The sequence below is a fragment of the Urocitellus parryii genome, chromosome 2 (assembly GCF_045843805.1).
Source record: "Urocitellus parryii isolate mUroPar1 chromosome 2, mUroPar1.hap1, whole genome shotgun sequence".
In the NCBI taxonomy this organism is placed as follows: Eukaryota; Metazoa; Chordata; class Mammalia; order Rodentia; family Sciuridae; genus Urocitellus; species Urocitellus parryii.
In genome coordinates this window covers 187,525,791-187,539,415 of record NC_135532.1, presented here as the reverse complement: position 1 = coordinate 187,539,415, position 13,625 = coordinate 187,525,791, and the positions used below count along the sequence as shown (strand labels likewise).

The following is a 13,625-nucleotide window of genomic DNA, read 5'->3' as shown; positions in this document are numbered from 1 at the left end:
GATAGGGCTCATTCAACTCCCAGACTGCAGCTCTGTCAAGAGTGCTCATATCCTTTCAAAGGATGTAAATAGAGTAGAATCTTGTTTAATATCCTAGTGAATCCAAGCAACATTTCCCCCTAAACTATACTAATACTGTATGTATTTATGTGTGTACATATCCTCAATATTTTATGATAAATTTTTCTTAGTGTACTCTGAATTTTCCAAAAGTAAATAATTTTATGGAAAAATTCTATTTTCTCTAATTTGTAGTATTTCCTAGTAGATAATTTCTTATTTTAGAGATTAATCAACTTCAAGTGGATGATGAGTTTTAAAAATATTTGCTTATAAACATTAAACTCTTTTGCATGGAGGCATTATACTTAGCTATAATTAATTCCATAGATTTTTCAAAGTCATGAAAGATTCATGCAAAGATTCTTCTGATTGCATGAACATATTAGATAATATTAATGAAGGAGAATTTGTTATTTTTCAAAAGAAATTTGAAGATCAATTGAGAAAATGGCAAAACAGGGTGATTCCACCTTGATAAGCCCCTGAAATAATCATTTATGAAATGAACCCTTCCTCTATCACTTTTTTCCCTCTTTATTTCTTTATGCTAAGAGGGAGATAAGATTATAAAATATAACTGCAGGCTCCAGTATTTAAAACTAATTGATGTTTTAAAAATTCAATAATTAAAACTTAAGAAGTTTTTAGAAATTTAGGACTGATACACCTAAAACTTGAATGTACTCTGTTAACAAATAATGACAAAAGGAAATCTTGGTCAGAAATTTTCATTTTTTACAAAATGTACAATTTTACAAAAAGTCTTACATCGTTTTCTTTCAGCACCACTGATTTGATTGTGAAAACTACTTTTCTTTTTACCATGTAATTTAGAAGATACAGTTTTATAGAAAATCACCTCTTTCCTAAGCATATTTCAATTATCATTTGGTTCAAGTTGTATTATGTTAATTTCATTGCTCAGGGGACCAGGCACAAAATAAACTGTACATTTATTCCAAAGCTAACGAAACAGTAGTACTAGACTTGAACAAAGCCGACACTATACAGGGCGTGGAAGGCTGAGTGCTCACAATGAGAAGTACTAAGAGTGGGAAGATACAGGCAAGAAAATAATAATATTATAATGCAGAGCAGTGGATTAAATGCTAGGAGAATGGATTACAGCAGTTCTCTTTTGCCCATCATTTCACTTTCTAGGATCCAGTGACCTGATGACAGTGGCAGTCAAAAAATATTACTGGAAGATTTCAGAAAAAAAAAAACTGCTATGTTTTAGACTGTGTACCATTCTGAGTGATATGATAAAATGTCATGCCATCCCAGTCTATTCCCTTGGGACAGAGGTCATCCCTTTGTCCAGATGCTACCTGTATGAGTTATTAGATGACAGTGATTGTGTTCAACTAACCCTGACTGATTTCATTATTATTAGTTTATACTAAAGACCTTTTTTGTTGGTGCATGATGACTTTAGAGAATAGTGGATTTCATGGTGGCATATGTATTTGTGTGCATAATGTGACCCGATCAATTTTTATTATTAATTATTGTTGTTAACCTTTTACTTTTCCTAATTTTTAAATTACATTATATCACATGTAATGAATAAAAGGTTCAGTGCCATCTATGACTTCAGATACCCACTGGGGGTTTTGAAACATACCTTCCACGAGTACTGCTGAACTGCACTATTGAAAAAACAGAGGAAGGAGCTGGTTAACTATTGCCTAAGGGACTGGGAAAGCTTTATAAGGGGATTATATTAGCAGTGGATTTTGAAAGGTAATGAGCAGAAGCATTTTCCAGGTGGAAATGGAAGGGATCTTGCATTCCAGGCAGGAAGTACGACATGCACAAATGTGGACAGATGAAAGAAAAATTGTCTTTATAACTTTAGCTTTGAATGGAGAGCAATAGATGATAAAGCTGGTATGTGTGTTGCAGCCTTATGAGAGACTAGTCCAAAATTTCTCAAATGCTTGTGATTCTAAGCATTTTTTAAATCAACCTCTTAAAAATATAGATCCTGAGAGCATCCATTTGGAGCTTATTTTTTGCTCAGCAGTTAAAAGCTAGATATGAAATTATGAGATTTTGAAGTCAGGGAGAGTCCATGTTTCATTTGTTTTATAAAATAATACATCGTCAAAATGTGTAGGAAGTGGAAGTTCTGGAAAGATTGAGGAAAAGGTTGAGAAGAAAGGCACTAAATCTGACAACAGGGGAAAAACAGCAAGCTTTTGACCCAAGGCCTGAAGACCAGAGAGTAGGAAACCAACAAAGAAGTATCAGCTTTCAGAGGGTGGGGCTGATGGCAAGCTGAAAGTATAGAGAGATCACTCTGAAATCTCAAACTGGATACACTGCAAAAATGGGAATGCTGGTGGCCAAAAAAGGAAATCAGAGAGAATGCCAGGTTTGGGAATTCAGGGCAGGGGTGGTGAGATGGAGAACATTAAGCTGTGAATGATTATGTTAAATCAAACCCTAGAGTGTTTCTGGATTTAACAGAAGTAAGTGTTCTGAAAAAAAAAATGAGAAGGAAATGTTCTTAAGTGGGCATTGTACAGAATGCTAAAGAAAAATAAGGGGGGTAATGTCTGACTCAAAAGAAAAATCTTTCAACCATTTACTGCATGATATTTTCCCATGGAGATAATTTTTAAAAGCTTTGGCTCACTTCGAAGAGAAATACTGAGCCCTTTTTGTTATTACTTTAACTTATCCAATCTCTAAACCACAGAAGATACCTAAGAGGTTCATTAGAAATTCCCCAACCCAGAAATAGGAAGGTCCCAATAAAAACAAACTAATCAGATCTGTTAGGAGTTGAATATTGGAGTTTTGACTTCCTGATTCTAAGGAAGGGTCATATTTTAGTTACAAAATAATAGTAAGTATAGCATAAAAAACACCAGACTTAAAATAATGAATCCCTTCCATGTCTGTCTGTAGATTTGGCATACACAAGTACTAAACATGATTCTAATACAAATTATGGAAATCCCATTTCTAACCCAGTCACTTTACAGAGAAGCATTTTAAAAATAAAATAAAATTTAAAAATAAAATACTTTTTCTAATTGTTGATGGGCTTTTATTTTTATTTATTTATACGTGGTTCTGAGAATTGAACCCAGTACTTCACCCATGCTAAGCAAGCGTTGTACCACTAAGCCACAACCCCAGCCCATCAGAATCCCTTTTTGGGGGTGAATTTTTGCTTATCTATTGTAATTTATCTTTTCTGTTATTTCATTCGATATAGTCAATGGCCTAAGTTATATTAACAAAGAGACCAAATCTTGTCCTTCTTCCACAAATCAATAAGGAAACAATGTTTTGGAAAAAAAAAAATGTTTTCACTGTTAAATTCGGTTCAATTACCAACAGTTAGGGCTTATATTTCTCTTTCTGTTCTACTTCTGAACTAGTCATCATCGCCTGTTACCAATTCAAGAGATTGTCATTGCTTGTCATTGCATGTCATTGATAGATAGGGAGGAAGACACCCAGTGAACAATTCAACCCTTGTAGTAAGAAGCTATGTCTCCTTAGAAGACAAATTGAAAAGCACTCTGGTACCGGCTTTTAAAGGCAAATACTGCTAGATAATTTAGGGTGAAACTGTCCAGTCATCTGTCATGACAAAGGCATATTTTAAGGAACAATGAATTGCAAGAACCATTGCAAGATCCACAGTGACAAGGTCAGAATTTCTTTAGTACTCACTATGTTTGGAAGGTTTTAGTAGCACAGTGTAAACCCTAAAACAGCTGCCTGGAGAATGGTTAATTGTGTGATTCATGAGCCACCCCTTCCAGCTCTCACTGTTTTTCCTTGCATTTGGATCCTTTCAAGGAATACTTAATTTAAAATATCACTTTACCAACTATAACATCTCTTTCTTTTTTTATTTTACAAAGGACGCATTTGGTTGTATCCAAAATAATAAAACCTCAAGATCAAATATTATCTCCATCTCAAATACCAATACAACAAAATGTATTTTACCCATTAAAACATTAAAGATTTTTTTAAAAATTATTATCTTCATAATAATATCTTTTGATGAATTATTATCTTCTGTTTTAAATGTTTTATCAATTTCTTAATTTCTTTCCCCCTACACAACTGTCCATTTACTAACCTGCATAAATGTCTGGTCCAGTTCACGTGTCCTACCCTGTCATCAATTTCTTCTCAGTAGGAGAAACATTTTAGTAATCTATTATTTAGGATCTGGTAAAAGGACATAATTAAAACTCAATCATGGGCTACTGAGGACTCCGCAGTAATTGCTGTTTGAGCTTATGTATCAGCAAATTTGCAGCAGAAACCCATGTTTTCTCTTTTTTACTGTCTTCATCTACCTCCCAGTATTTCTTCAGTTTTAGAGAAGTTTTATATTTTTTTCATTCCATATAGCAATCTCCCTGCATTCTTTCAAATCACAAATTCAATAAACAAAACAAAACAAAACAAAAATAGAGAAGTGAGATTACAACAAATTACATCTATTTCTTACATTGCAACACCATTTTTTTCTATGGAAAAAAATTTTAAAAATCCTATAAAAATTGATAATTCATAATTTGAACAAATCTCCCTTAGGTACCTGAAGACTAACAGAAAGAAATTTAATCCATATGACTCTTTATTGCTTACAATATAAATTGTGTTACAGTGCCTGAAGTATGAAGAAATTATACTTCAATAAGTGAATTAAAAGGGGTTCTAAGAAACTTTTTTAAAAATGTTAATACAACAGAATGTCCATGGAATGCATCTCTTTCCGTAGCGTGTTTACAAGAGAAAACAATTTCTGTTAATTATTTATTAATATTAAAATATTGATGAGCTTTATCTAAGAGTAATGGGCTTCTAGCTGGTGCACTGGGTTGAAATGTGCTGAAATTTAGCCAGCATAAGGGGCGTGTATTAAAAGAGCAGAACAAATGACTTAACAGGGGACTAAAAGCAGCAATCAGAAAAGGTTCATTTAACATAGAGATGGCACAAGCTTCGAGCAATTGCCTCTACTTAAGTAAGTGTGGAATTACAAAAGGTTATTTATTACAGTCCAACAGGGGCCTGCAGCTTGCTCAAAGGCCTTTGAAGAATTTCAACAGTTATAAAGTCTTGCTTAGTGCACAAGCAGTAAAACTTGGGCAGACCCCCAAAACAGCCTGCAAAGCTTTTATTAAAAGGTTAATACAACCCTTGTCACAATTCTTGTTTGAAAGGAATTATTTTCTCTCTCCCCCTTTTTTTTAAAGGAGAGATACCATACCTGGTTATTTTCCCACAGGTCTGAAATGTATTTTAATGATTTTGAAAAATGAACCAGTTTCTTGATGTATGGAATTAAATGTTGGACTTTATGGGTTTAAAAGGAAAGTGTTCCAATGCTAAGCTTCTTTGAAATGCTCTGCAAGCATACATCAAAAAAGTTATGCTGCTAATGGATTTGCTTCAGCAGAAAAACTAGTGGAATTTCTCCATTGTTTGTAAAAGAGGCAAAATTTGGTTCCAAGGACATTGGTGACTTCGATTTTCTCATTAACAATTGGATAATAAATTGATTTTTATAAGTATAGACTTAGAAAATACAGTGAAATAAAGTGAAAATAGTTTATCTTTTGCTTTAAAGCAACTTTAGAGTAAACCACAAGGATGGGGGATTGAGACCAATGTGGGAACTAAAACAGAAGAGTATTGAGTAGATGAAAAGTAGAGATGAAAGTTAAATAACTTTAGTTGGCATAAAAAGGATAGTAATTGCAAAAATGAGAATTATAAATAAATTTAAAATGAGAATAAGAAAATAAATTTACTGGCTGAGCCTGGTGGCACACATCTATATTCCCAGTGGCTCAAGAGGCAGGATGATTGCCAGTTCAGACAGCCTCACAAAAGCAAGGCGCTAAACAACTCAGAGAGACTCTGTCTTTTAAAAAAAAAAATACAAAATAGGGCAGGAGGTATTGCTCAGTAGTCAAGTGCGCCTGAGTTCAATCCCCAATACCCACTCCAAAGAAATAAAAATAAATTTATTTTTCCACCCCAAAAACAAAACCTACATTTTTATTTTGCAAAAGATTAAGTCCTCATTTCCAGACCATTAGGGTAACAACACTTTAATTAGAAAAGAGTGTCAGCATCTTAGAAATAATTGGAACAAGTGGATGGGAAATTTATTGTTATAAATTCTAATTCAAGTGGTACAAGTCACAATTGAGGAATGAAAGCTTTACTTTAAAGTGATACATAAAGGTAAAAAGCATTTATACATAGGATCAGTTTGAAATGCAAATATAATCATGTGATAGTCATAGAAAGATCAAGTCAATAAATATGAAACCTGTACTGTTATTTCTTTGGAGATTGTAAATACATAATCTTCAAACATGCTTGATTTGCAAAAAATGTGTAACATAATTGGTTCTCAATCAATGAAAATAATTTGACAGTTAATGTATAAAAATTCATGAGCTTTTCTTTTGTGTTTAAAATTTGGTTTGCTATATTCCATTAGGGCCAAGTGCTACCATACTCCAGTGAGGCATTTCACTTGATTGGTAAACAAGATTGAGGTTGAAAACTCAAAGTACATAGATAGTTTTTCTTTTTGATGGAAGAATTTGAAATAGAAATCACTTAAAATATATTCAATCTTTAGTTTGAAATGAAGATGATCCTATTGTATCTGACCTACACTGCTGCTTTCTATTTATATTTCATATTTTTTATAATAGGCAACAAACCATAGCAAATGTTGCCATTATCCAATCAAGATATCTCAAAATATATTTATATATTCATAACACATAGCAATAATTTCATTGAATTTCTTATTCAATGTTTAAGCAATTAAAATTCAAAATATAAAATAGTTTTCTTAAATATGTTTTTATTCATGAAAGATTTTTGTCAGAAGTCAAAATCTACTGTAATATACCCTAAGTCATATCTATTTCACAATACAACAAATATTATTATTACCTATGGATACCATGGGACTCCTTGTGCATAATGGATTCCAGTCCTCTTACAGAGTTGCATATGAAAATGTTATCAATGAGCTGAGGAATCTGGCATTAATAACTTCGTAACATTATAACAAATAGGTAGTCCTAATGTTTTGTTCTTTTTTTAATATATCAAATATATTTCATTGCTTACATTATAGTAGCAGATTGAAAACATCTGCTCACTTGCCACTAGTCAACCAGCAGAAGAAAATCTCAGCTCATTTTCCATAGGCTTGAATGCACTAGGGCTAAAATCCAGCTGCTGGGGCTGGATATAGGGCTAGATTAATACTCAAGGGTCTTGGAAATGGAAATAATGCTTTCTTGCCAAAGATTAGACCAATGATAGACTCCATTTGCTGGTTCCCATCTCTCTTTCTACTCTTATTCACCATGCTTCCCAGCCCATAATCTTCCTTTCTCCAACTTTTGCTCCCCTCCTCTCTTTTTCAGCTCCATCACCTGTCATGATAATCAAGAAAGATCGAACATCCAGAAACAGCATCTCTCTATCCTGGCAAGAACCTGAACATCCTAATGGGATCATATTGGACTATGAAGTCAAATACTATGAAAAGGTGGGGAAACAATGTTATGTGGTTGAGTTGTGTAGGGAATGAGCTTATTTTCTCATAATGAGCTGTGCTCTTGAAAAGAAAGCACTGACATTGGTAGTAGGAGCTATGTTTAATATCCTTGTCATATGACCTCTTTGATTTATAGGAACAGAGGCATTTAGAAACCACTTTGTCAGATACCCGCTATTCTACAACAATAAACAACATCAAAGATATCACTACCAAACATAAGCCAGTTTATTTTGACAATAGACAGGACATTTATGTTCATTCACACTGAGAAGCCTATTCCACTAACAATTTTGTAATGATTCTTTAGTCTCCTGATTAAATATTCCTTATTTAATTGACTCAAGCTTCATTTTATGACCTTCATAGTCGCATAATTTTCATTTAATACAGAGAGTAGCATTGGAATGAATTTAAAAAAAAAACAAAACACTGCATTATTTAACTGATCACGAAAACGTTTCCTGAGTCTGTAGAGGAAAATATAGAAAGTGAGGTGGATGAGTAAGTATGCTTCACATCATAAAATTGGTTCAATAATATAATCATAAAAATGAGCACAGGGTTATTTATACATAGAATTTAGATTGTGATATTTCATCACTTTAACACTTATTTCTCCCTAGTTTTAAATTATGGCAAAGTTTGAAAGCAAGATATATTTCAACTTTATCATGAAAACTGGTTCACTTTATAGCTGCTAATGTGAACAGAACACATTTGTGTACTTGTTGCCTTTTATAAAGTATTTTAAAGTGAATTTTTTTAAAAAAAGTTGGGCAATTATGTAGCTATATATATGTAGATGCAACTTATATATACAGGACATTTCTGCATGCATTATTTAAAATTCATCAGTGTGATCATATTATAAAATTTGGTAAATAGGAATTTTTATAAAATGAAAAATTGAGAGATAGTGACATTAGATGAATTCCCCACAGCCCCTCTCAAAATTTATTAGGATTAGGTTTATGTTTTGAACCCTGACAGTCATGATTCCTCATTTAGTATGTTTCTATGATTGTGTACCTGCTTCAACATGAGAATGGATAGTTAGAAGTATGAGGGTTATTAGAATGACAGTTGTCAAAGGGCATAATGCATAAACATACTTTTGTGTTAAGTAGTTATATCCTTTATTGAGTCAATGTAGTTCACAAATATAATGCTATTCTTTTCATACACCTCTCTATAAGAAAAAGGTATTCTCTTTTTATCAAAATAAGGTGAAACTTAAGAAACTTTATTTTGCCATAATCACAGTACAGTCATCCACTACGGTAAAGCCCATCACTCTTGTGACTGTGATCTCCTATTTTTAAAAGTGTAACAAGAAATAGTGAGCCAATTTAAGAATACATGTTTTATTGTTGATTCAAGAAAATTAATTTTGTGCCTTTATTCAGACTAGATAACTAAACTAGTATGACACCTTTAAATCTAAGATGCTAAGTCCAAAATACAATTGACTTCTTTTAATATATTTTGCCAACATAAAACTTTAACTTCTTTCAAACTCTACCAATAGAGTAAAATATACATTATGCAATCAATGCAAGACAAAAAATAATTGAATCTATTGATTATTTCCTAAGTTTTTAAAAACATGATGCTTGCATACATGTGATATTACCTTAAATATGTGTATATAAATACTTGTTTGTAGCATAGAAACATGAATTTAAAAATTATTCCCAAATTCATACTTGGGGTTTGGAAATATTATGAATGCTTTACTGGAATTTTAGTTTCTTAAGATCCAGATTTCTTGAATGCTTAATTGTCTCAAAAATGATGGACACAGTCTGCTTCTGGGTATTTCCTCAATACTTTTTTTAAATGAATAAAATAATTATTTATGCCGAAGAAATACATTCAACTCTTCATTATTTAATATAATAACTCAAATGCTATCTAATACCTAACCAGCATCTCTAGCTAAAGAGTGTAATTAATTAATTATCATTTTTATATATGGTAGAGAAAAAATAAATTCAGCCCAAATTCAATTTTTGTAAACAGGACTTGACACAAAAGAAACATTATTATTAATGTGGAATTGTGAATCTCCTAGAAGAAATCCTTTTGGGGCACTATTTTGAGAATTCAATCAGATGATATTTGTCTCTACTAAATGGCAATGACTTACACAAAATACAAAAGAAACTGAGGAAATTAGAACCACATATAAAATTTTGACTTTATGTTTAATATTTTTATATTAATAAAAATATTTTCGAGGTTTAGTATGATGTTCTTATTAGGTGTAATTCATCAGGATATTTCCTTCTTTGTAAGTTTTTTCTTGGAATTAGTTTGAAACTTTCTCACAGCTTTGACTTCAAGGAGAATGTATTTTCACTCACATGTTCAGGAACACGTAAGAATGAAAGCTAACTTTTCCAGTTTTATGTGGAGAGCACAAATCATAACCTCCAAATTAGGAAGTCTATAAATATTATTATTTTAAATATTTCCCTCCTTGAACCCAAAGAGTGAAATAATTGACATAACTTTTTCGTGCATCATATGCTCTATTTAAAATATTAAAAAATCAACTTAGAGTGTTTCATTTTTTATCATGCAATAGCATTATAATGAAGGTTTCATATTAACATGATTTATTTTCTTACTTCAAAGCAGGAACAAGAGACAAGTTATACCATTTTGAGGGCAAGAGGCACAAATGTCACAATCAGTAGCCTCAAGCCTGATACTACATATGTATTCCAAATTCGAGCCCGAACAGCAGCTGGATATGGGACCAACAGCCGAAAGTTCGAGTTTGAAACAAGCCCAGACTGTATGTATTATTTCAATTTCATGTATGGGGGAGGATTATTACCCAAAGTATTTGCTATTGTATTCTTACTTTCTAAATTTTCACCTAGTATGATAAATTGAAAGTATCTTGCTTGGGACTTTAGGAATTTGCAGAAATGTGTGTTGTATTTGTGTGGGTTTGCATCTGTGTTCTTGTTCTCTTTTACAAATCAAACTTATTTTAATGTGTGGAATGATTCTGGTTTTCTGTTAGCCATAACTTCCTCTTGAGGAACTTTGTTTAATATAATAGCAGAGTGTTTTTAAAATATTGAGTAAATTCATGTAAAGAATTCTTCTAGCACCTATCAATCTAGATGTTCCAAGTTCATTTCATGATTCAGTTAACCACAGACAAGAAACTTGATGATCCATGAGGATCTTAATTTTGTTTTTATCCTTATCACATCCACTTATGTATAACTTAGGGAATAAGGAATTTTTAAAATGTGTTTTATCTCTTCATTCATATTCACAAGCAATCGTGATATTCTGTCCAGTTGATCCCAACTTTGGCTAATGAATTTGGCTAAAACAAAGATTTCGTTCCTTTACATGAATTTACTCAATATTTAAAAAACACTCTGCTAAAATATAATTTCCAGAAGGTGATATCATAACTGTGCTGATAATTTGAAATAAATACAAGCTAGATATTTTATTTAACTAGTTAATGAAGAGACTAAATATGAAATTAAAACTGATTTAAAGCAAAATTAGAACAGATGCATATACACATGTATGTACATATTTGTGCATGTGTGTGTGTGTTTAGGAATAAACCAATTATCTCTAGTGAACAAGTGTTATTTTAATTGTAATATTGTAATAAGAAAAATCATATACAGTACTAATAGTTTTCTTCCATTGTAATTCATAGTTATAAAGTAGCCTAGAGAAAGATGGACACCCTTTAGAGCAGGTAATCCTGAAAGGGTCTAGGAATGCCCAAAACATTATTGAAGAAAAATTTAGTCATGTCTTTTGACCATCCTAACTTATGATTTTTATGGTACCTATATTTTCTATTTTCTAAATATTTTGTTCCTGACATAAAAATCACATTATTATTAATAATAATTTTATATGTAGAAGAATTGACCATAAATCATAAAAAACGTTTGTTAATAAAATATTTTATGACATTCCCTTAGTCAAATAAGAATGCTGCTTACAGCAAAGAGCTGTATTAACTTCTGCAAGGTTTTGAGATTCTAATGCTTTTGTACATCTTAAGTTCACAGCAAAATTGTAACAGTTCTACTTAGAGGAGAGCTGCTGCCCACAGACACACGTATCTACCCATAAAGACCTCTCCTAACTCCTAGGATTAAATAAGCAAAGAGAAACCACTCTGGAGACACTCGATACAAAATGCAATATGGTGTAGAAATCCATGAAAAGGTTCAAAATGAGTTAAAAATTTTAGATGACTGGATAATCAAATGTAATTGCAATGTGACTTTAGTCATTCTAAGTTTTTTTTTTTTTGCAAATTTAAGTGATGCAAAGAAAGATCCTCCTTTTGAAATGACTATAAATTGACTTTCAAACTTATAAAAGAATATTTGGATTAACAGTAACAACAAAATCCATATTTAATTTAATAAAAATTCCAAATCACAGTTGAAAAAGCAAATATTTATGATATCTTATTATATAAATGACACATATTGATGAGTAAGAGAATCAGCTCACCATTTCATAAACATTTAGTATGTTCATGAATATTTTGGAACCCCCATCTAATTTTGTATGATATTAATTAGAACTCCATGCTATCTGATGATTTGCAAAATCAACAACAAATTCCAATCTATTCCATATTTGCCACAGACATTGCTGAGTAGCATTCATGCATAGAAGACTTCTCTTGAAGCTTAGTGTCTGAGGCTTAAGAAATTGACAATTTTTACAGGATTGCGATGTAGCTCAGTAGTTACATCACTTCCGTAGGTAGTGAGAAGTCCTGGGTTTAATCATCAGCACTGAAGGGAAAAAAAAGTAGCTGATTTAAATCCTATAGGGTTGTAGATTTTCACCACTTTTTATTCTTGAAAAACTTACATTGAGTGAGAGAGAGAGAAGGGAAAAGAGGATAAGAAAAAAAACTTGAACTCTTCCACTTCACCCTTTCTATTTATAAAAATAACTGTGAGTTGCACATTTGATTTGTTTTTATCCCCAAGGGCTGAGGATGGATCCCAAGGGCTTGCTCACACTGGGCACACACACTACCTCTGAGCTCCATCCTCAGCCCTATAGTTTGATTTTTGTAACAAATCGATTTACTTTTACTACTTCACCATAGAATTCTTCCAGACTTTAAGCAGAAATGAAAGAGCAGGGGGAGCATTTAGTCTTAGTGGAAGAAAAACAAAAATCAAGCTCCACTCTCTTATTTTAAAATCAAAGTGATGATATTCATAAAAATTCTAAAGCTTTGTTTTATGATAATAGTTTAAAAATGTAAAAGTCATTTGGATTTCTTTATCAATTTTTTTTTCCTTTTTTCCCCTCTGGTTTTTATTTTTAAAAATTAAGTGAAAAGTTCTCATATATAACACAAATATTTCTTAAGTAGACCATAATGGATCTTGAGCTAGCATTTAGATAATATTTTCTGATCTTGGTTTATTGGAAAGATATGGAGGCCCATTGGAGTGCATATTTTAAGTGCTTTAAAATATCTTATTTATTGAATGTCAGCACTTATCATCAATCATCTTTATACAGATGAGGAAACTGAGGCATAACTAGGTTAAATAAGCCTCCCACAGTCTCATGGTTGGTGGGTAATTGATCTGTTTCTAGAGCCTGTGCATTTATATGGCAGGATATGAACCGTTTTCATAAACATTTCATTTGATCCTGTTCTGTAAACTATTCAGATACTTTCCTTTTATGCATGATGTAAGACAGAGTTGTGTGTTTTTCCAAGCTTGCATAGCTAGTAAATGAGGGCAATGAAACTAAAATCTCCAAGTTTGGAGTCCCAATCCAGTGCTACACCCTCACATGCTAAGAGGCAACACTAATACTCACAAAAAGCACAGAGTTCAGAAGTACAGAAGGATTTTCCTAGAATGAATACAGCTCCTACCAAAACAAGAAGAACAGTATGACATGTAGAAAAGCAGACAGACCAATT

The 13,625-nt window shown here is 32.1% G+C and overlaps 1 protein-coding gene across 2 annotated transcripts in view; it reads left to right on the top strand.

Moving 5' to 3' along the window:
- The window catches only part of Epha3 (EPH receptor A3), a 342,530-nt gene that overhangs the window by 258,479 nt on the left and 70,426 nt on the right, over window positions 1-13,625 (top strand). The window contains exons 6-7 of one of the 2 annotated variants that reach the window (XM_026393990.2): window positions 7,515-7,639; window positions 10,295-10,454. In XM_026393990.2, coding sequence (XP_026249775.2) covers window positions 7,515-7,639; window positions 10,295-10,454 — 285 coding nt within the window. Of the gene's footprint in view, window positions 1-7,514; window positions 7,640-10,291; window positions 10,455-13,625 lie in introns of both variants that reach the window. The other variant, XM_026393989.2, reaches the window with a different exon arrangement.